The sequence below is a fragment of the Pholcus phalangioides genome, unplaced genomic scaffold, assembly GCF_987345545.1.
Source record: "Pholcus phalangioides strain wild (caught in Gottingen) unplaced genomic scaffold, Ppha-v1.0 ptg000039l_1, whole genome shotgun sequence".
In the NCBI taxonomy this organism is placed as follows: domain Eukaryota; kingdom Metazoa; phylum Arthropoda; class Arachnida; order Araneae; family Pholcidae; genus Pholcus; species Pholcus phalangioides.
This window is the reverse complement of record NW_028301625.1, coordinates 4,840,290-4,865,616: the sequence shown is the minus strand read 5'-3', so window position 1 is coordinate 4,865,616 and position 25,327 is coordinate 4,840,290. Positions and strand designations below refer to the sequence as shown.

At 35.4% G+C, this 25,327-nt stretch overlaps 1 protein-coding gene across 1 annotated transcript in view; it reads right to left on the bottom strand.

Annotated features, from left to right (window-relative positions):
• Positions 1-25,327, bottom strand: part of Pdk (pyruvate dehydrogenase kinase) — a 59,882-nt gene that overhangs the window by 12,429 nt on the left and 22,126 nt on the right. The window contains exons 2-8 of the mRNA XM_089254102.1: positions 17,007-17,145; positions 13,097-13,168; positions 6,620-6,804; positions 4,647-4,733; positions 4,265-4,342; positions 3,910-3,986; positions 2,406-2,507 (exon numbers count right to left, since the gene is read on the bottom strand). Of these exons, the coding sequence (XP_089110228.1) occupies positions 2,406-2,507; positions 3,910-3,986; positions 4,265-4,342; positions 4,647-4,733; positions 6,620-6,804; positions 13,097-13,168; positions 17,007-17,145 (740 nt within the window). The remainder of the gene's footprint in view (positions 1-2,405; positions 2,508-3,909; positions 3,987-4,264; positions 4,343-4,646; positions 4,734-6,619; positions 6,805-13,096; positions 13,169-17,006; positions 17,146-25,327) is intronic.

The window sequence follows — 25,327 nt, the reverse complement described above, 5'->3', positions numbered from 1 at the left end:
TTACAGCAATGACGTATAAATTAAAGGCTATCATCTCACACCAAAGTTTGAAAGAAGTGTTTTTTGCATGGGTGTTCCCACATATTTTATATGGACTACAAGTTTGGGGGGGGGGGGAACATACAAAAATTCAATCCATGCTATAGATAATCTTTGTGACTGTTTGCGACGTGACATTATACAAACTAACAGTTCTTCACAAAATAAAGTATCATTAATCCAATTTAATATACGGCAACTTTATCTGTATAAAGTTTTAGTATTCATCTATAAGAATCCTGATTGGTATCCCAGAGTGAATATACAAAGAAGCACTATGAGATCACAGTATTTATATCAAATACCATTACCTAAAAAAACAATTTTCAAAAAATCAATATGTTTTCTATTTTCTTGCTCCAAGAATGTGTAGAGAATTTGATGATATTATTAGACAACAGCAATCATTTTATATGTTTAAAAGGGCTATAAAAGATCGTATACTGGAAATAGCAGATATGGAGCGGTTCGTTTCGTTCGATAGTTAATGAAATTGCAAATGACATAAGGAGTAAAATTTGTTTATATCTTTGTTGTGTAAGAAAATATATCTGTATTTCGACATATCAGACTATAGTTTAACATTTTAAAGTAATATATTTGGTGTGACTTACCTGCAGCAATTTTAGTAAACTATATCTATGTATGTTGCCAGAAATTCTTTATGTAATGTATCAATACGACCCATGGAAGGTTATTTATATCCCTTTGGGTAGAAAAGTGGTTGTTTAATTTTTTTTTGTCTGTTTTGTCCATTGTGCTGTTTGTTCAATTAAAAAAAAATAATAAAATAAAATAATAAAAAAAAAAAAATTAAATTTTGAGAAGTTTTTGTTACTTTGATAGAAATATATATTATAACATACACTGAAGAGCCAAAAAAACTGGTACACCTGCCTAATATCATGTAGGGCCCCCGCGAGCATGCAGAAGTGCCGCAACACGACGTGGCATGGACTCGACTAATGTCTGAAATAGTGCTGGAGGTAATTGAAACCATGAATCCTGCAGGGCTGTCCATAAATCCGTAGGAGTAAGAGGGGGTGGAGATCTCTTCTGAACAGCACGTTGCAAGGCATCTCAGATATGTTCAATAATGTTCATGTCAGGGGATTTTGGTGGCCAGCGGAAGTGTCTAAAGTCAGAAGAGTGTTCCTGGAGCCACTTTGTAGCAATTCTGGATGTGTGGGGTGTCGCATTGTCCTGCTGAAATTGTCCAAGTCTGTCGGAATGCACAATGGACATGAATGGGTGCAGGTGATCAGACAGGATGCTTACGTACCTGTCACCTGTCAGAGTCGTATCTAGACGTATCAGGGGTCCCATATCACGCCAACTGCACACGCCCCATACCACCACAGAGCCTCCACCAGCTTGAACAGTCCCCTGTTGACATGTAGGGTCCATGGATTCATGAGGTTGTCTCCATACCCGTACACGTCCATCAGCTTGAAGCAATTGGAACCGAGACTTGTCAGACCAGACAACGTGTTTCCAGTCCTCAACAGTCCAATGTCAGTGTTGTCGGGCCAGGCGAGGTGTAAAGCTTTGTGTCGTGCAGTCATCAAGGGTACACGAGTGGGTCTTCGGCTCCGAAAGCCCATATCGATGTTTCGTTGAATGGTTTGCACGCTGACACTTGTTGATGGCCCAGCATTGAAATCTGCAGCAATTTGCACGTTCCACGTCTGTCACGTTTAATGATTCTCATCAGTCGTCGTTGGTCCAGTTCTTGCATGATCTTTTTCCGGCCGCAGCGATGTCGTAGATTTAATTTTTTTACCGGATTCCCGATATTCACGGTACACTCGTGAAATGGTCGTACGTGAAAATCCAAATTTCTTCACTACCTCGGAGATGCTATGTCCCATCTCTCGTGCGCCGACTATAACACCACGTTCAAACTCACTTAAATCTCGATAACCTGCCATTGTAGCAGCAGTAACCGATCTAACAACTATGCCAGACACTTGTTGTGTTATATAGGCGTTGCCGACCGCAGCACCGTACTCTGATTGGTTCCATATCTCTTTATTTGCATACGCATGCCTGTACCAGTTTTTTTGGCTCTTCAGTTTATAAGGAGCCAACTAAAATTCTTTTAGTCTGGGGTACGGCCGAAAATCATAACCCGTTCGGGGGGGGGGCATGTATTTACTTCTATACGTGCGTCTGTTAATATAGATATTTTTTCACCAATACATCGACAGAATTACAAGTTTTGGCTTTCTAAAGGAGTTATAATAAGATGTGATGCATAATCAATGTAATAAGATCCAGTTTCATGAGGTGACGGCTCATTGAGGTTATACTATATATTGAACTTGACTAAAAAAAATATGGCAAAATAAATGAAAGATGATCACCTTAATTGTGAGATCCTCTTTTCCTTTTGAAACCAGAACACGAATAGGTGGATATGAATCTGTGTTTGCACCATGATGCTCTACAACAGCTCTCATAGAATTCTGGAAAGTAGATGTGTTAATGGTTACATTAAATAACTAAATTAGAATATGTTTTCAAAATTAAATGCATAGCAAAACCTTCATTAACTGAGCCTCTATCAGCTGAGGCACATAGCCAGACCAGTCGACCCATGACATATATTTTCTACTGCCACATTGCACCACATGTCAGGTGAGGGAATCAGTCAAACTATTAGTAGAAAATATTTTTGTGTAATTCTTACATTTACCACTATAAAAGGGGATTCAAAACTCAACGTACCAACTTTTAGGAGAGGTAGGAAACACAAAAAACAGAATCACATAGGAATGTATCACTGGAAACTCCCCCCCCCTTTTTTTTTATTGACGGGGGGAATATGCAACAGTACATGTTGCCTGTCTGGTAAAAACTCCATACTTAGTTAGTCATTAGTTTCCATATTTTGTATATTTCTATAAATAGTTAATTGTAATTTCTTACTGTTCTGCCAGTTGTTGGCCACAGACCACCACATGGCTTTAAACCTATTCATTTCACAATAGAACTAACCATACATTGTTGACTCTGAATAAGTCTTCAATGATTGTTTAACTGTCACCTGATTTCTATTACGATTTTCTTTCAATGCTCTGATGTGATATGCAAATTGCTATGTTATCTTTCAATGCTGATCTGTTATGATGGTCATGTGTGACCAGGAAATTTCCTGCATATGTGCTGATTGGGCTCTCTCTTCTACTTGTATTTTAGCAGTCATGTTTCAATAATGTCTTGTGATTGAGCGATCGTGGGTTGATCGGCATTTGGTCCCTTTTAGGGTCAAGTCTTCAATAAGCTACCTGCTTATTGTACCTACCTGTCTGTAGGGTTTTTTTTTTTAATTCTTGTAGAAACAGCACTTGGCACAACCTGTAGATAGGGTAATGCTAAAGATTGAAGCATATCACCAATGAGCCAGTAGGAAGTTATTGCAAGTATGATTTGTACCAAAGATGGTCTACTATTTATACTGATGACATCCTGAATCTCAATGCAGCACATGGACCAGCTTGTTAATTACAAGTGGTAAGCAATAACTCAACATAACATCGAAATGCATCCAATCAATCCTATTGATAGATCACCCCTTGTATTTTCAGCCACTGTTTCAAAATATCATCATGCTCAGAATGTTGTTCCATCCATGTTTGAAATTTTATCATATTTCATGCTTCAATTCCTTCATGGTGTTATAATTTTTTCTGAGAGGTAGTGTGTATCAGGTTCTCATAAAAGTTTGATATCCACTTGCAGATATTTTGTTTATAATATTGCTAAAAGTTTATCCATTTGAAAAAATGCAATAAACTATAAAACCCAAAATGCTGTGGCATTTTTGTCATAGACACATAGCATGGTCTGATAAATAATATTCCTCACCTTGAACAGCTCAAACAACATGTGATATAAATGTGATGGCACATATACCATTGAGATAGGTGAGCCTGGATTTATAGCTGAAATGTTTAAAAAAACTATTAAAGTTACATCCAGAAGTGCAAGTTAATTCATTGGCAGCAAAAATGTTTTTCAAGGATATGAACAATCGGTAAAATGACTAAAATTCCAGTTACATGCATAACTGATTGTAGTTTTAGGTTTGCAATAGCATTAATTGTATGTTTAACTAATTTTCATATTCTATATGCAGGGTACTAGAGAGAATTCTGCTTCACCTAATGCTGCCCGGGAAAGTTAGAAAGGTGGAAAAATATAGATTAATGTCTCTACTTACAGTTATGTTCTTCAACTTCTAAGTCTGGCGAGGCTAAATAATATTGATCACAGAGGAACCTTGAATTTTCATATGCATCTATGAATAAAAATCAAAGACATCAGATTTTATGTAACTATAGACATACCAATAATAAAAACTGCACTGTAAAAGTTGGAAGATAAATCATTCCAAAAAAGATTTCTGCTAATGAATATGTATGCATGTTGAGAACACCCTGTCATAGTAACTCAAATTAGTATATATATGGTAATGATGGGCAAAATATATATAGCATCAATAAAAAGTTTAAACCTTCATCTTTCAAATCTTGAATCCTAAACATCACCATGTCCTCAGACCATACATGACTGTGATATTTAAACCACACACTATAACTTACCATTTAGCACTGCAATAACAGAGCAGTTTGGATCAATACAGCCTATGTGGCGAGGATGGCCATTCAAATTCCCACCAAACAGAGATGCTTTGAAATGAATTGAAAAAAGAAAATTAAATATGCAGTAATAAGTTAATTACAATTAAAAAGTCAATCACAAATATCTACCATTGTAAAATAAAGAAAGGAATGGGTAACTGGAATGCAAATTTGTGAATGCGTATTTCCATTCACAAGCTCTCTTCTACCTAATATCCAAATATGCGATGGGCCTAATTATGTAGAATGTATAATATTATTCACCCAATGCACAAATTTCATAAGTTACTATTAGGCCTATATAAATCCATGCATTAAAAACATACTTTACAAAATTTTCATTGTAAATTTTTATTTTGAAGTTATACTGCAATATCCGACCTATGGGAATTCAGAGTTAAATGATTTTCTGCCAATAATTTGAATTCTTAAAATTCAAGTATAATCACAGGATTATCACAGAGATGGTAGTGGCTATTAAGTGTATAATTGGGTAAGTTTAGTCTATTAGAAATGTTTATATGTTTTAATATTTAAATATGTTTATATGTTTTAATATTTAAATATGTTTATATGTTTTAATATTTAAATATGTTTATATGTTTTAATATTTAAATATGTTTATATGTTTTAATATTTAAATATGTTTATATGTTTTAATATTTAAATATGTTTATATGTTTTAATATTTAAATATGTTTATATGTTTTAATATTTAAATATGTTTATATGTTTTAATATTTAAATATGTTTATATGTTTTAATATTTAAATATGTTTATATGTTTTAATATTTAAATATGTTTATATGTTTTAATATTTAAATATGTTTATATGTTTTAATATTTAAATATGTTTATATGTTTTAATATTTAAATATGTTTATATTTAAATACATAATTATTTATATTTTTCTCATTATGTATATACACACAAATGTATATTTTCTTTGTTCAGTTAAAAATATCTAAATATATATATATATATATATATATATGACTTTATAAAATATTAATCAATTAGTACCGTAACAAGGCTGTTGCATAATCCAATTAACACTTTAATTTAAATTATATTGACCCACTACCCCCTAAAAGGACTTAGTCCCTTGGAGTCACCGAGTGTCTGTCATCTTAATGTCATTTTTTATTGAGTTTTATTTATTTATTTATTTTTTTCAATTGTTTTGATTGTATATTTTATGTGCTGTGTTGAGTCCAATTAAAAAAAAACACATATAACAAAACTGTGCTGATTTTTTAGATGGTACTATAAGTTGTTAAAGATGAAAAATTTGTTCTAAATCATCAAGACTTCTGTCACCTGCTATTTTTGCAGATGATTTTGCTACAGTGTCACACACATACTTGGTGTCCAATATTATTGACAGCTTAAAAAATATTTTATGTAGTGTGGTGCTTATTAATAACCATTCACCTGGTCTGCTACAAATTTTTACTCTCAAGTGAGTTCTCTTGCCTCTAAACACAAGAAGTTTGTATCTTTTGATTAAAAAAAAAATGTGGATTCAAAACATTAGGGTGATAGATCAAAACATTCAAAACATGCTACACACTGTTCATTTGAGTAGAGTTTTAGGGGAATACAGTCTTTTTCAAGAAAACAATTGTGGTAACAAGACATGTTAAATTTTAAAAAGCTATAGAAGAGTACCATGGTAGTACAGTCATAGTTATAAGGGGAAAAATTGGTTTTCTTAAATTTTTGCTCTAATTAACTAATAATTATGCTTTTATTTAAAGAATTGTACCCTAACTTAATATCATGCACACAAAAATATGGTACCAGGAATGTATAATGATTGTGTTGAGAGAGAGAGAAAAAAAAACACAATCTAAATAAGAAATACTCTATTGAAAACTTTTCATAGCTTGTGAAAAGATAGTACTGTATAGGATTTCCACAAATACCTACTGTGCTGATTGATTAGCATGCGAATAGAAATACGGCTCATATAGAATCGATCTAGAAAATACTGAATACTGTTTTCTGTATGCTGATCAAGCTGGTGTGTTTCCTTCAGTTCTATAACACCTTGTGCCATTGTGGGGACAACATCATTGTGTCGATTATGAATTTTAATGAGACGATCACAAAATCTATATAAATAAAAAATGAAATGATTCAAGTAATCATAAAATCAAGAAAGGGTTTTTGGATCAACAGGCTTTACTCAGTTCTCTTAACGTTATGTGAATAAAAAAAAAGTATAACAAAAACAATGCCACAGTTTGAGCAAGAGAGGCTGATTTTTGTTTCCTATAGAAATTTGTCATAGTAATCATGGCTGCAGATATTAAATAATTCTTTTCTGTTCCTCTTTTCATTATTAGAAACCATGTTGATGAATTTTATTTTAATAGGTTTTCTTTGAAATATCTGTTAATCTTATTATGAATATCAGAGGTTATATTATGCATATGGTGTAGTCTATGCAAGTGGTAGCTCCCCCATCCCTTCCTCCTACACCTTGCAACATGTTCAAATTTTAAGAAAAGAAATGCACCAATTATTTTTGAATTATGGCATCTCTCAAAAAAAAAAGCTTTCTTCTCATTCATACTTTACTAAAAAAAACACCTCTAGACATTGAAATTATATCTATTTAAGTTTAAAATCATACTACACTATGTACAACATTTTCCTGGTGAATACAATTTCAAATTGAATGACATTTTGAACATTTTTTACTGTAAACAGCTTTGGGCTGCTATTCAAAAAGATGTGCTTATGCTGATTTGTATATCTCTATACAAGTGTTTATAATAATGTGTTTCAAGAGTAATAAGTGGGTTAATAATAATTCTTGGAGTAGTGGCCATGGCCCCCACATCCTGCAGTGGGCCTCTAGGCTAGGATGACTCCCCTCTATAGTGAAGTTATAGTATGAAATATAAAAAAACATGAGAATCATCCCGGGCCCCAAGCCCTGACAGTCTCACCATTGTGGGGGCCATGGTAGGGGTACAGTGCAATTAAACCTAATTGTGAGCTTGATGTAAGTGCTGTATCAGTGATCCTTTATACAGGGTGATCAGCGAATAAGCCCTTACTTCAAAATTAAATATCTCTATAACAAAGATCAATAGAATTATCAATTATTATTAGAAGGTATGCGTCATGTGTGCTGACAAATTGTTCCAAAATTGTAACGTAACGTTCAGTAGTAATCGTTTCTCGCATGAAGAAGGGGCCGATAATGCCTCTGGTGCATACCGCAGCCCATGCAGTAACTTTAGGCAAATGCAGTGGTTTCTCTTCACACAAATGAGGATTTTCGGAACCCCAAAATCTCCAGTTTTGCTTTTTAATTTTTAAATTTTAAAAAATTAAAAAAAAAAACGAAATTTTCGAAATTTCTGTACAACATTCTTACAGTTTTGCTAATAAACGTACCGTTTACCGCATAATTCTATTGATCTTTGTTGTAGATATATTTAATTTTGAAATAAGGGCTTATTCGCTGATCACCCTGTATTTACATGAATATATAACTTTCAAATAACATCTGTTTTCATTAATGCTTGCCTCGATGAGTGGGGAGCATTACTCTGCATAATGGAGCAGAGAATCAATATTAAATTCTGTTTTGAATCAGGTGAAACTGTAACAGAAACCCACAAAATGCTGCAAAATATGTACAGAGATGCAGCTGTATCTCAAGACAGTATTTTAATTTATGGATGGTACTAAAAACACCAAGTTCCATCTTCAGTAATGATGACTGTAAAAATGTGGCATCATTATCTGCTGTATCAATGAAATTGCCACACAACTCCACTCATTGTTGTTTTTGTTCGTCGCTTAGGTGATAAGGGACAAACTTCACAAAGTTTGCATTTTCCCAAATTCTCAGTCACAATGGTTCGAACAATTTCATGCGGAAAATTGGGTCTAGGTCAATTCGTCGCGCTCAACTTGTCGCGCGACAATTCATCGCAATCAATTTGTCGCAGCGTCAATTCGTCGTGCTACAAACTCGTCGCGGTACAAATTTGTCGCAGAGTCAGTTCGTCGCGGTACAAATTTGTCGCAGAGTCAGTTCGTCGCGGTACAAATTTGTCGCAGAGTCAGTTCGTCGCGGTACAAATTTGTCGCAGAGTCAGTTCGTCGCGGTACGAATTTGTCGCAGAATCAGTTCATCGCGGTACAAATTTGTCGCAGAGTCAGTACGCCGATCAAATAAATTTTCAAAATTCAGTTTTCATGGTATTCATGCCACACTTCCCGCTTTCTGGTGGGATCTCCATTTCTCGCAGCGAGGGGCGTTGGGCGAACTCACCAAGATGATAAGTTATGATAAAATAAATTTTCAAAATTAAATTTTCACCGTATAAGCCGTACTTCCGCTTTCTGGCGGGATCTCCATTTCTCGCAGCGAGGGGTGTTGCGGGAACACACCAAGATGATAAATTACGATAAAATAAATTTTCAAAATTAAATTTTCACCGTATAAGCCGCACTACCGCTTTCTGGCGGGATCTCCATTTCTCGCAGCGAGGGGTGTTGCGGGAACACACCAAGATGATAAATTAGGATCAATGCCCATCCCAAAGCACAATTTGCCTAAGGGGTCATTCAAATATTACGTCAGGATCGGGGAGGGAGTTTCGGATTTGTTGACTTTTGATGGCGGGGGAAGGGGGAGTTTGAAGGTCGCTTACGTCATCAACCATCCCTTTTGGAAGATATGAAATATTCTAAGCTGCTGGTGAAATTTTGCTGGGAGGGGATGGGTGTCAGTGTTTTGCTGATTTTTGCTGACAAGGGGGGGGGGTCAAAAATGGCTGAAAATCTGCTTACGTAATACTTGAATGGCCCTAATTCACTATTGAATATGTATCTGCCATGTAGAGAATACATCTTTGAGGAATTTTTTACCGACAATATATCTAAGGCCAGCATTACACTATGAAAGTGTTCTAAAAGTCCTTTTATAAAACTTGAAAAATTCAACCAATAAGATTATCGGTTGCATTTGCTCGAGTGTAACCTATGAACTTTATTGGTTGGATTTTTTGAGTTTTTAACTTGAGCAACTTATCCGGTGCAAATTAAATTTTGAAAATGTATGTGATCGCAATTTATCATCTCGGTGTGCGCCCCAACTCCCCTCGCTACGAGTAATGGAAATCTTGAGAGAAAGCGACAAGTGTGGCTTATCCGGTGAAAATTAAATATTAATTAAATTAAATTATTAATTATTTCAGGTTCTTGTGGAGATACTGTAGTGGTTAATGTTGGTGGGAGTCTCGATTCCACATGGGACAGATACAAGTTTACACTTAAAGAGAGCCTCCGCTGTACTGTAGTTTGGGGAATATCATAAACACCGACATTTTTTTACAGAATTTTAAAATTTTATCATAGAAAAAATGATTTTTTTAACATTTACAATAATTGAATAATAAAACATTAATATCAATTGCAATTTTAATTTCGATGATTTTTTTCGAAATGACAAAAAAAAAAAAATTAGTAAACTGTGTGCATTTCTTGATGGAAAAAAACTTTTCTTCATGTTTATTTTTTCACGTATGAGACAAAAAACCTACATACAGATCGCGTGACGAGTTGACTCTGCGATAAATTGACGTCCCGACGAATTGGTTACACGACAAATTGTCACTGCGACGAATTTGTACCGCGACGAATTGGCTCTGCGACGAATTTGTACCGCGACGAATTGGCACTGCGACGAATTGGCACTGCGACGAATTGGCTCTGCGACGAATTTGTACCGCGACGAATTTGTATCGCGACGAATTGGCTCTGCGACGAATTGGCACTGCGACAAATTGATGCGCGACGAGTTGAGCGCGACAAGTTGAGTGCGACAAATTGACCGGTTACGCGGAAAATTCAATTCTTCCATCATAATTTGGACAGACAAATGCTGATTTCCTTACAATAACTGCTGAACTCTGTCAACATATCGCCATTCTACTCATCACTGGCTGGTTCCCACAATGATGCACATCTTTGACACTTTCACGACCCTCACAGAATGTGAGCCACTGAAATACTGTCTTGCGTTGCATCTTTGCAGCATTTTGTGGGTTTCCATTGCAGTTTTAATTAATTCAAAACAGAATTTTCACATTGATTTTCTGCTCCATTAAGCAATGCACTATAACAACTCTTACATTACAGCAACCGCATAAACAAACACATGCAGAAAAAGTTTTAAAAACACGTGTAGATGTTAGGTAACATAGGGAAGAATGAAATGTTCGTATGGCACTACACCGGACTGTTCACATTTTCAAAAACGGGGTTGATTCACTGTATTTACCGGTTAAACCTTGCATAAAGTAAATATGAAAGCAAAATCTACCAATGGGCCATTCCAAGAAGCTAACTCGCTTTCACAGATCACTTAGCGGTTCCACTTACCCAAATTTCCCCTTACCTTGGTGTACTTTAATTCGAAACAGGTATGGATCCTTTCTTTCCCCCCCCCCCTCAAGAGCAAAAATGTAGAAAATAACTATTCTCCTAAAAGTGTATATCAAGTAACTATGCCACTTTTACTCCCACTAAGTTCTTCCCCGACACATTGTTTTGGATCTTTGCCCGATTCCAAATAATTAATTCTCTATAACAAAGCTGTGAAAGTCAATTTTTAACATTTGCAATTGATTTAAAGTATGGCATATTATAATTTTTTTTTCATGTTCTGACTTGGAGGGATTTTCATTAATTTTTTTTAATTTTTTTAAATTAATTACTTTTAATTTTTTTTCCTTTTAAATGCAGTTTAATTTTTTCCCCTCCAGAATAATGTCTAATTTTCAATCAGTAATATTATAAAATTCTCAAAAATAAACTTGAAGTAGTTAAATGTAAAACATTTGATTTTATTTTGATGCTGTTCATGTTTTTTATTCTGTCAAATGAAAATTATGTTTGCCTTATACAAAGATGAGGCGGGTAAAAAGCTGCCATGTTTCTACAGAAAACATTTTTTTCTCTCTGATAATTTTTCAAAGTTCAGCTTATACAGGCAAGAAACTTATTTTCTGGAAATTGCAGTACTTGGATATTATTTATAAGTACTTGGGTACTATAGTAATTACTGTATTAGTACTTGAAATAATTCACAGACCTAATACAGTGAAGAGGTGTCTTCGATAAATTTCATGCTGCCTATCCACATAGGCAGCATGTGTGTTCTGCCACTACTACTGAACTGTACCATGCACCTTATAAATATTCCCCTGAGCAACCTGTAATGAATTGGACAAGCTGGATTGTGCAGTGCATGTGTTCTATACCTAACATGAAGTTTTTTTCTGAGTAACACCCATTATGTGTTTAAGAAGTGCTGCCATCTGTCTTCTGATTTTGGAAGCAAACAACTTGGCAGGTTATTTTGCCTGTTGTATTACGAGTGAATTTTCATGTATTGTAGGCCTGATAGCTCTCTGTGGATAGATTTTTTTAAATGGGAGATTGGCTCACATTTGCACCTTAATGCAGCATATAATGCTACAAGTTATGGAATATTTTTTCATAAAAAATGTAAGTGCTGTAATGCTGAGGAAATTGCACTAAATGAAAAATATCAAGTAATCTGGTTAAAAAAGTATAATCTGCTGTAACGGTGCCTACAACAGTACATGATGATTTTCGGCCTATATCACGTGGATATGATGGAATAATTTTTCATACAGCTGCTGCCACCTCTTAGGGCATCCTACTACATTATTTGCTCACCAGTAGCATGAACCCCCTCTACATGGGTGAGACTGACAGGGCTTAGGACAATTACTATTTTCTGTTTTTCATGCTGTAAATTTGCTGTTGAACAGCCCGCGAAAAGTCTGACTTGGGGCCCACGAACAATCTCAGCCTAGGGGCCCTGCTGCAGGATGTGGGGCCATGCAGTAAAATATGATTGGAGTTTAACAATCATATTTCAAGAAATATATTTCCTTGCATTCATTTTGAACTTGAAAAACCCATGTTGGCATTGTTCACAATTAAAAATTCAGTATGTATATTTTAAATAACAATTAGTAATTACTTCAATTATTGTTGTTATTCTCTTTTTTATTTCAAAAAACAGCAAAGAACATGATGGACACAGTTTTAGTATATTCATTAAAAAATTCAATGAGAAGATATATTTCATTAGCTTTAACTTCCAAAAAAGAAAAAAGAAAAAATATGGAGGCACACACATATCTGCATAAAAAAAGGTGTCACAGGTACACTGAGAAATTAACTGGCAAGATGACCGGTTAATAAAAGAAGTTATGATTGTTAAGGTTATATTAGTTCTGATCTGTAATTCAGTAGATTAAAATAGTTAACTGTTGTTACAGATGTTAAAAAAATTACCAAACTATGTATAATAAATATAATTGGTTTTCAAGGCAGACATACTTTTCTAGTGTGCCCGAGTCTTCTGCATTGGCTGTTTCATACACAAGAATTTCTTCAAAGCTTCGTTCATACCTATGTAATTTTGTTTAAAAAACATTTAACTAAATATATAAGCATGTCTGAAATCACAAAGTTTTATCAAGTTATTTCTGAGTACAGTAGAACTTGGTTAATTCCAATTTTGAATAATTTGGACTTTTACGAATTCCCTTCAAGTTTTATATCTAGTTTAATGCTAAAATTTCTTGTTTAATTTGAATTTTTTGTATAATTCAAAGTTGGAGGGAAAAGATTATGATTTTTGAGCAAATTCAGTTCAGAAAAATTCTACAAGGCAGACTTTGCTTTACTTGATCAAGTTGTTAAACAATAAATTTTCAAAGAGTAATAAAAGTTTGAATATTTTGTTTTTCCCTACTGATTTGGTAATTTAATGCCCATTTTAACATTGTGCAGCTGGAGTGGATCAAGAATGCGTACCACTTGATATAGATTATGCTTTCAAAAGCTGATTATTTCAAAAGCTGAATCTTTTTGTCGGCATCAAGAGTACGGAAAGCATCAGAGTTCAGACTGTAATATGTTATTGAAAGTATATTTCCTTGATAGCATAAGAATGATAAGCAAAATTTGGAAGCAGTTTCATAATGGATGATCATCAGAGCTGGATAAACCATTAAGAAAAATAAGCATGTTCTTAAGGCACATGAGCGGAGATACGGGGGGCATTGCCCCTCCAGCGTTAAAGGTGGAGTAGACTGATCTAATGTAGATATGTATATATGAAGTGACATCATCATCATCATGCCCCCAGACTTCCAAGTCTATATATATCCCCACCTATGTTAGGGAATCAGGAGAAAAGGGACACCACAAAAGTTATCAAATTATATTTTTTTAATTGTACAATTTTTTTACATTATCAACCATTTGGTAGAAAATCCGCAAAGATCATATTGGAAATGAAAGTATCTTGAAATTTATCTTTGACACAAGATGAGATGCATATATTTCCACAGCAACAATATTGAAATCTCAAATCTAGAGAAACTAATAATATTGCAAACCAGAGTTCATGTTAATGCAGAGTTTTTGGAATGAGATGTCACAAAATTTCCATAAAGGCCAGGGCATTCTTAACAGTATCATAGGCTCCAGAGGCTTACGCAGATAGGGGGAGGGCTATCTATACCCTCCAAAAGACTATTAAAAAATTAAAAATATTTTTGTAAAAAGAATTAAAATGTTGAAAAATATCCTTTTATATGTTTCCAAATCAATATCTGTTAATTTAAAATGCTTTTTTGAAGGTTAGTAACTCCAAATTTCTCTGGAAAGATTCCTTATGCCCCTCAAAAGGTTGATCCTGTGTACACTTTTGATGGGCTTCCGGGCAAAGCAATTTTTCCTAGGCCCCATCTAGCTAAAAATACCTGCCTTCCAATTTGCACTTACTCTAAAAAATTGTAAGCAGATGTATTTGTTACGAGACCCTCTCAGCACTTCCCTGAGGCGTGGCCAGGTGGCCCCATGCATTGAGAAGGCACTGAGTAAGCCAAGTTATACAGAATAAGGACATGAACTCAAATGTGCAGATCTGCGGGTATACTCATATATGAATCAACTGTGTAGTTTGACCCTGTGTAAAAGCCAATGAAAGAGAGAGAAATGCTAACAGATCTGAACTGCAAACAGATGCAGAAAATATATCAGAAAGAAAAGGTACCTGAAATGATGGGAATCTACCAAAAATAAGGTACAGGAGAGTCTCAATAATTCCAGTCCCAAAAGTTTGAGATTACGGATAATCAGAGGTATTCTGGAATTCTTCGAAATTCCTTCTTAAAAACCTCACTCTTTGTTTTTTGCTAAAAAAAGTGTTTTGTTTCATTTCCCCCAGAATTGTCAGTACTTTTAGTTTGAAGAGGACTCGCACCATATCTCAGTCCATGACTAAAGTTGGTCTTCAGTGGGACCTCAGGCCAGAATTTTCCAGAGATTCCTTTATAGTAAATTTATAGTGCAAAAAAATATTTTCATATCGGGTCCCCTAGCACTAGAGCCCCTGTTACAACAAGGACATGGATCTTGGCAGCCCTAATCTCATAAATTAAGCCTTTGAATCAAGAATTAAAAAGTTAAGAGTAAGTACAAATACATAGGTCCAATGAAACCAAGTTACAAAATTTCATCTCATAAGAATATTGCAACCAGCCCAGTAACCCTGGAGTGGACCTTGTGTTTTCTTCATTTTTAGTGCACAATATGTATGGTATATTTACCATAAAATAAATAAATGGAAGTTCTCCTCCTCCCCTGAAAATTTTTTTCTATGGTTTCTCGGATAATCAGAGTTTTCAGTATTCCGAGGTAGTATCGGTCCCGCTCACCTCGGATTATCGAGGCTTTACTGTACTCGTGGATAATATTGTGGCCATGCTAAGGAGTTCAGTGGTTCCGCCTGAAGCTAGTTTGGGAAATTCTAATAAAAGCGTCAATGGGAGAAAACATCTTCAAATGTTTTCAAAAGACTAGAACAAAAGGTAAATATCAAAAGGTCTGTCTTTTTAGAAAATATGAAAGGAAAAATTCAAAATTGTACATTTTGGCAAATTTGAAAATAGTGATAGTATTTGAAAATACTTTCAATTTTGTGTAATTTTTTTAGCTTTTTCTGTTTTTCATAATAAAATACTGTTCTTTTTTCCCCCCATAAAATTTTGGAGAAGTGAAATTGCTCTTTAAAATTGTTTATTCAGATAATTCTGAGGATGACTATGGAAGATGGGAGGAGAAAAGGTGGTGGTGAATACAGACGAATAAAACACTGTCTCTCAGAAAGAATTGTTTCACACCACATGGGAACAAATTTTGGCTAACATTTTTTGCCGTCCTGCTCCAAAAGTTTGGGTATTTGACATGCTGAGTGCGTTATTAGACACTGATACACACAAGGCAGGTATGAAAAGTATCGCAAGGAGTTTCCAAGTACACACAAAAAATATAAATAAATAAATGAGAAACAAGTGCTATTTGGCGCAGAAAAATATTAAAATACACTATTGGGGCAGGGCGTTCATTTTGGTGCAGTGCAGCACAGAGTTCCCACCACTGATAGTAGCACCATTTTCTGGCAGGAATAATATTTAGAACTTAGCCAACTCTATTTTTATTTCAATTTCATTGTCAATTTCTTTAACTGCACAATATCTTTTGTTTTTCTTAGCATATCAGAAATGGGCGAGGCCGCTAGAGTCCAGCCAATCAGGTGTTGTTACCTCTTAGCTGTGCTGGTCGTCAGCAGAGCTGTTCCCACCCACTACAGGGTGGCCTCGTAATCCCTATGAAGAAATCTTCCCCCCAGACACCCCTTCTTTTCTTTTTCTCCTCTTTTTTTTCAGGGACCTTCTTTCAGCATCAAGTACTACTCATCTACCTTATTAGGAAGTATTCGAAGGTGGGGGGAAAGTGAATGGCTGTTTTAGAAACTGCTGGAAGAATTTTAACTGCCCATAGAAAGGGAAATGAAAATTAATGACTTTTTAAGGAGATTTTAAGCACTGTACGAACCCTGAGAAATGTATGCACCCTAATTTGTGGCAGATAAGGCATGCTAAGAAAAATAAGCAGCGGTAGCTGCTTTAATATAATAAAATATTGATATTATTAGAGATGAAAAAATCATTCAACCAAAAAGTAACTCAAAAAACTACTAATTTTAGTTACAATTCTTTTCATTTAATTAATCTGACATTCTGTTAGACCCCCCCCCCTCTTATGTGTAAGCCACTTGTTCTTGCCAATTCACACTTGTTCTCATTTAAGCTAATTGGCAAAAATTAACTTTCCAGAAGATATGAAAAAACAATATCAGACTTGAGTTACAATTAATGTAGGGGAAAACTATTACCAGCTTTGAACTAAACAAACAGATGGCATCCTCAGCAGATTTTCTGGCAAAAGATGAATTTCTTTCATGATGTTTGCTAGACGAACAGGAAGCTCCTTTCTTAGAAAAATGAAAGAAGTCCTCTCACAAGCTTTCTGACCTAGAAAAAAAAAAAAAGATTATAAACAAATTAAAACTCTTTATTTAATTATGTTAACAATTCAATACATAATAATTCTTCAAAAATAAATCTGTTGTAGTTTGAATAGTTGCAACATTGATAAACAGTAAGGAAGAAAATAAAATAAAAGCGACAGGGATGGACGAATCAGCAAAACCTTTCGGCATCAGCAAAATTTCTGAACATAGTGTTGGATGTGAAATGAATCAATCCTCAGTTCATACACATTTTGGGTACACAAAAGAACCTCGTATGCCCGAGTTATACAGTTGGCTATGCTTATTAGAATCATAGATAATGTTATCATTTGGTTATTGCTACCACTTTTGCAAAGAACAGAACAGGCCAATATCATTGCATGCAAAAAAATTCATTTACAGTTATCAGGACTTTGAATAATGTTATTTTTTTTACATGTTTATCATATTTCTTTTTAAACCTGTCAATTGTGTTAGAATTTACTACCCGGGGGCAAGCTATTCCATTTATTAACAAATCTATTAGAGAAAAATTCCCTGCGACACCACAACCTAGAGTTGTCTCTTACCAATCGATACTAGTGTCCCCTTGTCAAAGCAGTTGATTGATGGCATATTAATAATTCATGGTCCATCCTATCCATCCCATTAAAACTTTTGAACATTTCGATCATATCCCCAGACACCTGTGTTCATCTGTGTTTTTTTAATGTTGTAAACATTAAAAAAATGAAGTCTCTCTTCATAACTCAAGCCTGTGTGCCAACAAGGACATGCATAGCTCTTCGCTGCACCCCTTCAATCAAGTCTATGTTTCTCTGTAGATATGGTCTCCAAAAGCTTACAGTGTACTCCCGTCCAGGACGAACTATGTTTAAAAAAAAATGGAAGAATGACTTTTTTTAAGAGAATGTGAAGACACCTTTTTGAAAATGAAACCGAGCATTCTATTCACTTTTTTGATCACCACTAAACAATGTTCAGAAAACCTAAGCCTCTTGTCAATGAGAATCGGTGCCAAATCGGTGACAGAATAACAAAAAGGCAGGATTTTTGCTCAAAGAAAAAAAGTTCTGTTTTAGAGAAGACTAAAAATAGAATGATTGAACAGTTTGTAACCAATTATGCCAATTATGTGGGAAAGAAAAACAGTTGTCCTGTTTTACCAATAGCTGTTTATCAACGTCCCATTCGACTAAACAGGATGTATAGTCAATGCACTTGCAAATGGGACTTTTTTCGGATATGGTTGTCATTTGGTTATTGTTATCAAAAACCTTGAATCCTGGTGTGATCAGATTAAGATGCATGGAATATACTACTATGTTCAAAATGTTCTGAAATTTATTTTATTATGGCCGAATGAATACAGGTTGAATCTGTTGGTGAATCTCTTGGTGTTTCTTTCAAAGTAACCAACTTGTGCAATTATGCATTTTTACCATTGTTCATAAAAAGATGTAAATGCAGATAAAGCTTTTTTTGTCACATCCTCCAGTGTTTTCACTGCTGCTCACTGCACTTCTTTGGAAAATGAGAATCAATGCCCCTTAAGCAAACTCTTTATTCAAGGAAAGATTCATATGTGACAAGAACAGGAGATTAAGCTGGTTGTAGAAGTATCAGAACGTGAAAGTTTTGACAGGTAATCTGACATCAGGAGGGATCTGTGAGTCCTTAAACGTCTGCATGATTCAGCGAGATGCAAGCAACCAGATCTTTGGATGGCTAAGTCGTGGGTGCTCCATCACGATAATGCGCTGGCTCACAGGTCATTCCTGGTGTCAGATTACCTGTGAAACCATCTGATACTTCTACAACCAGCTTATAACCCTTGATCTCACCCTCAGTTTTCCATTTTCCTCAGATAAAGAATTTTTTTAAGGAGCAACGATTCTCAGATTCTGAAGTGCATCGAGCAGCAATAAAGGTGCTGGAGGATATGACAAAAAAAGTTTGCAATACACATTTACATCTTTTTGTATGAACAATGGAAAAATGAATAATTACAGAGGGTAGTTACTTCAAAGGGAACACAGAATAAACAAGTTCTATCTGTATTCATTCTTCCCCAATAAAATAAGTTTCGGAACATTTTGATCGTAATAGTGTATGTCATGCAAACTATTCATATTTTTCTATTATTTTATTGAATTCATAAAAACCCTTTTCACATACCCCTTTGCATTGTGACCAAGTTATATTGATGCCAAATCTCATTTACTTTTCGGATATTATACATACATTCACTGTAGTGGTCGAGTTATCATAGTGACAGACTATCATAGTGAGGACCTAGATTCAAACCCTACTTTGCCACAGTGGTGGTCAGTGAAGTTGGTTTTCTGTGGTTCCCAACTTTGAGGTGCGAATGCGAGCTGATCTTCCCTTTGAAAAAGTCTCGCCACAGAGAGCACCAGGTCTACAACAATACAATTATTCAATCATTTCACTTCACTCATTATTAGAAAAATTGATGGCAGACGGCAGCACTACACACAACAAGAATTGCACAAAAAACAGACTTCTGTTAGGTTCACAACACATACATGCACAGTTCCTAGCATGTGGCCCAGGTCTTTTTTGACAACTTGCTAAAATCTCTTCATTGAGACAGAGTGGCGGGAAATGATCTGGTTAGGAGGAGGATATTATACATAAACTATTATGTATAATATAAGAACGAAGAATGTGTCCATACAAGGGATTCTGACTGTAGGCCTACATTTGCTGCATGTAAATATTTTTTCACTTCTGTTACAGTAAGTGCAGGGGCTCCTAAATCACGGGTCCTGGTACGACATCACCTCTTGCACACCTTTGAGGGCGGCTCTGGCTGTAGATACATTGTGTACTTACTGCACATAGAGTGTAGCCCACGAGTTTTCAAACATTTTTGGTTCATGGTGCCATTTGTATTACCGCTGAAAATTTTTTTCATAATTTTTTCCCCAGTCCAGCCTAACAAAAAAAAACAAAACAGAACTATAATACTCCCTCCAAGGCTCGCACCAGGCCTGCAATACAGAGACATCTTTTTTAACCACCCAATCATGGTATATGAATTTTTGTTTCAACGAAGAAAAACAGATGCCCTAAACTAATTAAAAATTCTTATTCCTTGACTCTAGATTTGTCAATATTGGGTTTTATTTCTGCATTATCCATCACCAGGTGAGAGACATGGGTGGAGATACAAGGGGGGGGGGGGTATTGACATCGTGCCCCCAGACTTCCAAGTCTATCTCTGCCTATGGTGAGAGAAATTCATTCTTTATCTTTTTTCGGTCTGCGAAATTTTTCACCGGTTCACAGATATGAAAAGGTTTAAGAATATTTCTTGAATATCTATTAAACAGGTTGCGACATCCCTGCATAACGACCCAGGATTCTGATCTGACGAAATCGGTGCAATCGATACACAGTAAGAGACAAATGATTTCAAGAGAATTTCCAGATTTTAACATAAGTAAATTTATTAACACTTTTAACAATTACGTAGGTTACGATTAACAAAATTATTTCTCAAATTCATACCAATTCCCATGCAAGTCCGTTGACTCATCAATAAAGCCCGACGACAGAAGTTTGACGATTTCTTGAATTACACGAGCCGTGACGTCATTGACCTTGACGGGAACGAGTGGTCACGACCCGAGACTCCACGTGGCGGCGAGAACTGCAGGCTCAACGGCTAGAGCCGAGGTGACGATCGGGCGGCCGGGATCGGAAGCGACGATCGACGCCAAGCCAAACGACGGTGGACTTAGAGAGGAGGCATGATGAGATCCGGAACCAGCTGGCGACGTGCTGAGCAGCACCAGTGAGACGAATTATTTCATACTGTAGACTATTCATCAAAAGGCGACCACCTTCACCTTAAAGCGCGTATACAGTAGCGCGCGGATCATGCAATGAAAGCATTCGCAATTGGTTGTTCAGTAATTTGTACGGTGTTGCGAACGATTCTTGAGCTGTTTTCACCGGACCCACTTGGAATCGGTTTCTTCAACGAACACAAAGGAAGTTTGTGTACCCACGAGCGGATTAGAACCGATGCAGGGGTTGTGTGTTGCAAGATCTGCGCGCTAGTGTATACGCGCCTTTAAGTGATGTGTACTGAGCCGAAAGCGGAATTGAAAGCACGGGGCCGAAATGAAATGCGACGATCGTGACTCCGGGTATTTATACCTGAAAAGGAAGTACGGTACGATCCAACTCCTGGGACCGACCATCTCAAAAATATATTATCCAATTTGCATAGTGAAACAGATTTTTATAGCAACTTTTACAAAATAAAATTGGCAACAACAATTCAAAATGGCGACGCGATCAGGATCGCACATTTCTTCAGACCATGAACAATGAAAACATCACAGACCAATTCAATCAACTGTGAACTCGAAGGTAAGACAACTTGTATATAAAAATGACTAGAATAGGACTGCCCCAGGAGGAAAAATTTAAGTGGGGAAGAAACACTTATAAAATTATTAAAAATTGATTATAAAATCATGTTCCCCTTCCGAAAATCCTACTTACGGCCCCTGGTTACAAGTACTGGTTTCCCCCAAATTTGCGTCAAATCTCGGCCGGCAAATCCATTTACTTTTGTGTCTTTACTGAGCCAATTTGGGATTTAACTGCTCGTCAAAACGAACAGAGGCCGCAAGTCTTGGCTGATCATACTTCCTCGAGAAAGACTTGGCGCGGATAGAGAATAATGTGTCGGGAGGGGTGATCTATTGTGTCGTTTCGTTCGATCGTCTCGTATTTTAGGAGACGGACCAATTTTTTCCATGTTATTCGCGGCTCTTGGAGGGGGGAGGTTTAACCCACATCCCCTGGATCAACGCCTGAGAAGAACATAAAACTGGGATTCAAAACCCAGGAAAATAAGGAATATCGCGAATGCTCGCCAAAAAAAAAGTTGCCAAAGGAGAACAAAGATGCTAATCACCGCTAATATTTCCGATAACCGCAGATTGCGGAAAATGAAGCAGCATTGCGAAATTGAAATAAATTCGAAAAAATGTTTTATAACAAATATGTGAACTGAATATTTAGTCATAACAAAGGCACCGACATGACGAAAACATTGGGGGGGGGGGTGCTGGTCGTCCCGTACCGGGCACGCAGGCGAGAGGGAGAGTGCGTTGCTTTGTTTTTCCAGAAATTATTGGGGGAATCAAATGGCCTACAAGTTATAACATAATTTATAAGTTAAGAAAATTTTAATCCTTGATTTGAGTAAAGAATAAAAATGCAAGTGCTTCGTTGAAAATACGGAAAATAACGGGACATTGTGTTACAAAAAATATAGAAGATAAAAATATTTCCCATTCGATTACTAAAGTTGAAGATGACCTTAAACAGATTAACATGTGGTTAACAAAGGCCGGTATTACACTACAAAAGTTTGATAAAATCCATTTTATAAAACTTGAAAAATCTAACCAATAAGGTTATTGGTTACATTCTAGAAAATGCAACCGTTGACCTTATTGGCTGCATTTTTCAAGTTTTATAATAGGACTTTTATCAAACTTTTATAGTGTAATACCGGCCAAAAACAAATTGCTCCCAAACATTGAAAAAACAAAATTCATGTGTCTAAAAACTAGATATAAAACCTGAAACCCCCAATATCAATAAAATTACACACTTGTGAATATTCTCCCCAAAGCTATTTTTGCAATTATATAGAAAGAGTAAGAGAATATACATATTTAGGCGTTATTATACAAGATTTGAAATGGAATAGTCACAAACAATGTTTGTAGTAAAATTAGGAAAAACAGCAGTATTATATAGATTGAGAAACATAAGTCCGGAACTCCTTAAGACAGTCTTCCATGCATGGATCTAATCAAGAGTAACGCAATAACGGTATAGGGAGGTGCTTACCACGATAATATCAAAAATTTAACATTTACAATCGCATAAAACGAAATATTTTAACATTTAATAATTCAAACCTACTTAATTCAGATGTTTTAACACTTGAACTGAGGCAAGTCTGTGTATAAATTAATAATTTTCATGGTAAAGAATCAAATTTTTTCTTATAAATAACGATAGAACTTCAAATAGGTAGTTTCTTTTATTCAACACCAAAAACACATAAATACCTTATACAAAAAAGTATGAATTACTTGGGACCAGCCATTTGTAACAAATTCCAAAAAAAATTTACAATTGCAAATTCTATCTCAAATTTCGAAACATTCATTGAAAGTATAAAATAAGTGCTCAAGACAAGCTTTGAATGACATTAAAAAATAATAATAAATAAAAAGGAAAAAAATCTGAAATGTATTTAGTGTTACACATAATATAATTACTGTTGCTTTCTCATTATAGAAAAAATTTGTTAAGCTCTGGGACGGACCGATTGGGTCCCTAAGAGCTGCAGAGTGTATGTTTTGTTCTATTGTCATATTTTGTATTTGTGTGTGTTATTTTGCAATTAAAAATGTTTAAAAAAAAGTCGAGATGGTCAAAATTACGGGAAATACAAGGGAATATGTCCATAGGCGGAGATAAGACTTGAAAGTCTGGGGGCATGATGACGATGATGTCAATTCATATATACGCAAATACATTAGATCAGTCGGATTTACCTTTGTGTTGACGTTGACCCCCATACCCTCCGTATCTCCACCCATGGGAATGTCTCGGGAAATACGGGTAATATGGTCACCCAACGTAAGTGGAAACTCATATGAATAAACTGGCTGCATTTTCTCGAGAAAAATACGGTAAATTACCAATAATGATTTTGTCTCCAAAAATAATGCTGAAGATAAACAAATTTGCAAACTATTGCAAAAATCGCCGATGGCAAGAAATCACTAACTGCAAATCCCAGTGGATTTAAATGAATTCCATATATATAAAACCCACGTTCAATATGACAAATATGAGAGATTAATTAACCCCTTCAGGTTAATCTATGACTTGGGTACACTACTCTATTACCTTGATATTTCGCTTTTCGAAGCGTATGCTTTTATCTGATCCCTTTGGAAATAATTAAGGTCAAATAAAAAAAGCCTATAAAAATACATAAATCTTGTTTTTATTACAAATATTAAATACAGGGAATTATTCTTTTACGTCTACAATGTAAATCTTCTCAGTCAAAGATGCCTGCTTTGGTGTTAATCCTGAAATGTTGCGTTAATCTTTCAAATTAATTAAAAAAGTTAATATGTGATCATCTGTGTAATTTCTATAGGGCCTGAGTCTAGTATTTGTTTTATATGTTCATGGCATCTGTGTAACTGTGAGGGACTATAGCGAATAAAAAGTACTGTCCTCAAGTCAACCCGCAATTCTCAAACACTTCACTAATCATACAACCATTAATTAACAAATTAATTTAATTAGATAATTTATCATCCACACTTCAAACAATAAGCATACCTACCGAAGCAAACTTCTATCAAGACTGAAGATGTAACCACAAAGCTTTGTAAAAAAAAGTTTTGCAATGCTTCATGAAACCTTAAAACAGAATATAATGAAAGTAGGCGGGGAAAAAAACGGGATAATCATGAAAGATTCGGGCATAATTTTGAATCATGGAGGCTCACTCTTACGGCTGGACTCGGAATCAACTCTATTTCATTCACAGCGACTATGACGTCATTTAAAATAAAAAATTAGAGCAAATGTAACCAAGGGGAATTCCCCTCTCCCCGCCAGTCACCAATTCATCCCACTTTACGGTACTGATGCAACTAACTTCGTTAAGAGAGGTAAATGGTGATTGCTTCAATCGCAACAGAGCGAAGTTGGACGGTCAAGAAAACGAGACTATGGAATATGTTTCTATAAATTAGAAATGAAAGAACCCATACTATAGAAACTTGCGCCGTGGTCTGTTTTTCAGATTAGCAGTATTTGTTAAGGATGAATGTATTTATTTTGTTATACAAATTGGCACTATCGAAAGCGTTGGCAAGACTTTTAAATAATACGCCAGCACATATTAGCGTACCAAGTTTGGGAACCACACACAACAAATCTCAGCCGGCCAATGCTGTGCGGTCAAGTTAAAAAAGTTTGGACCCCTCTACCAAACATGGGAGAAATTTCGAGAACTACATTGCTGGCCACCGTAAATGCAACACCCTGAAGGAAGCATGCAAATAATATGAAATTTACAACATGCATTA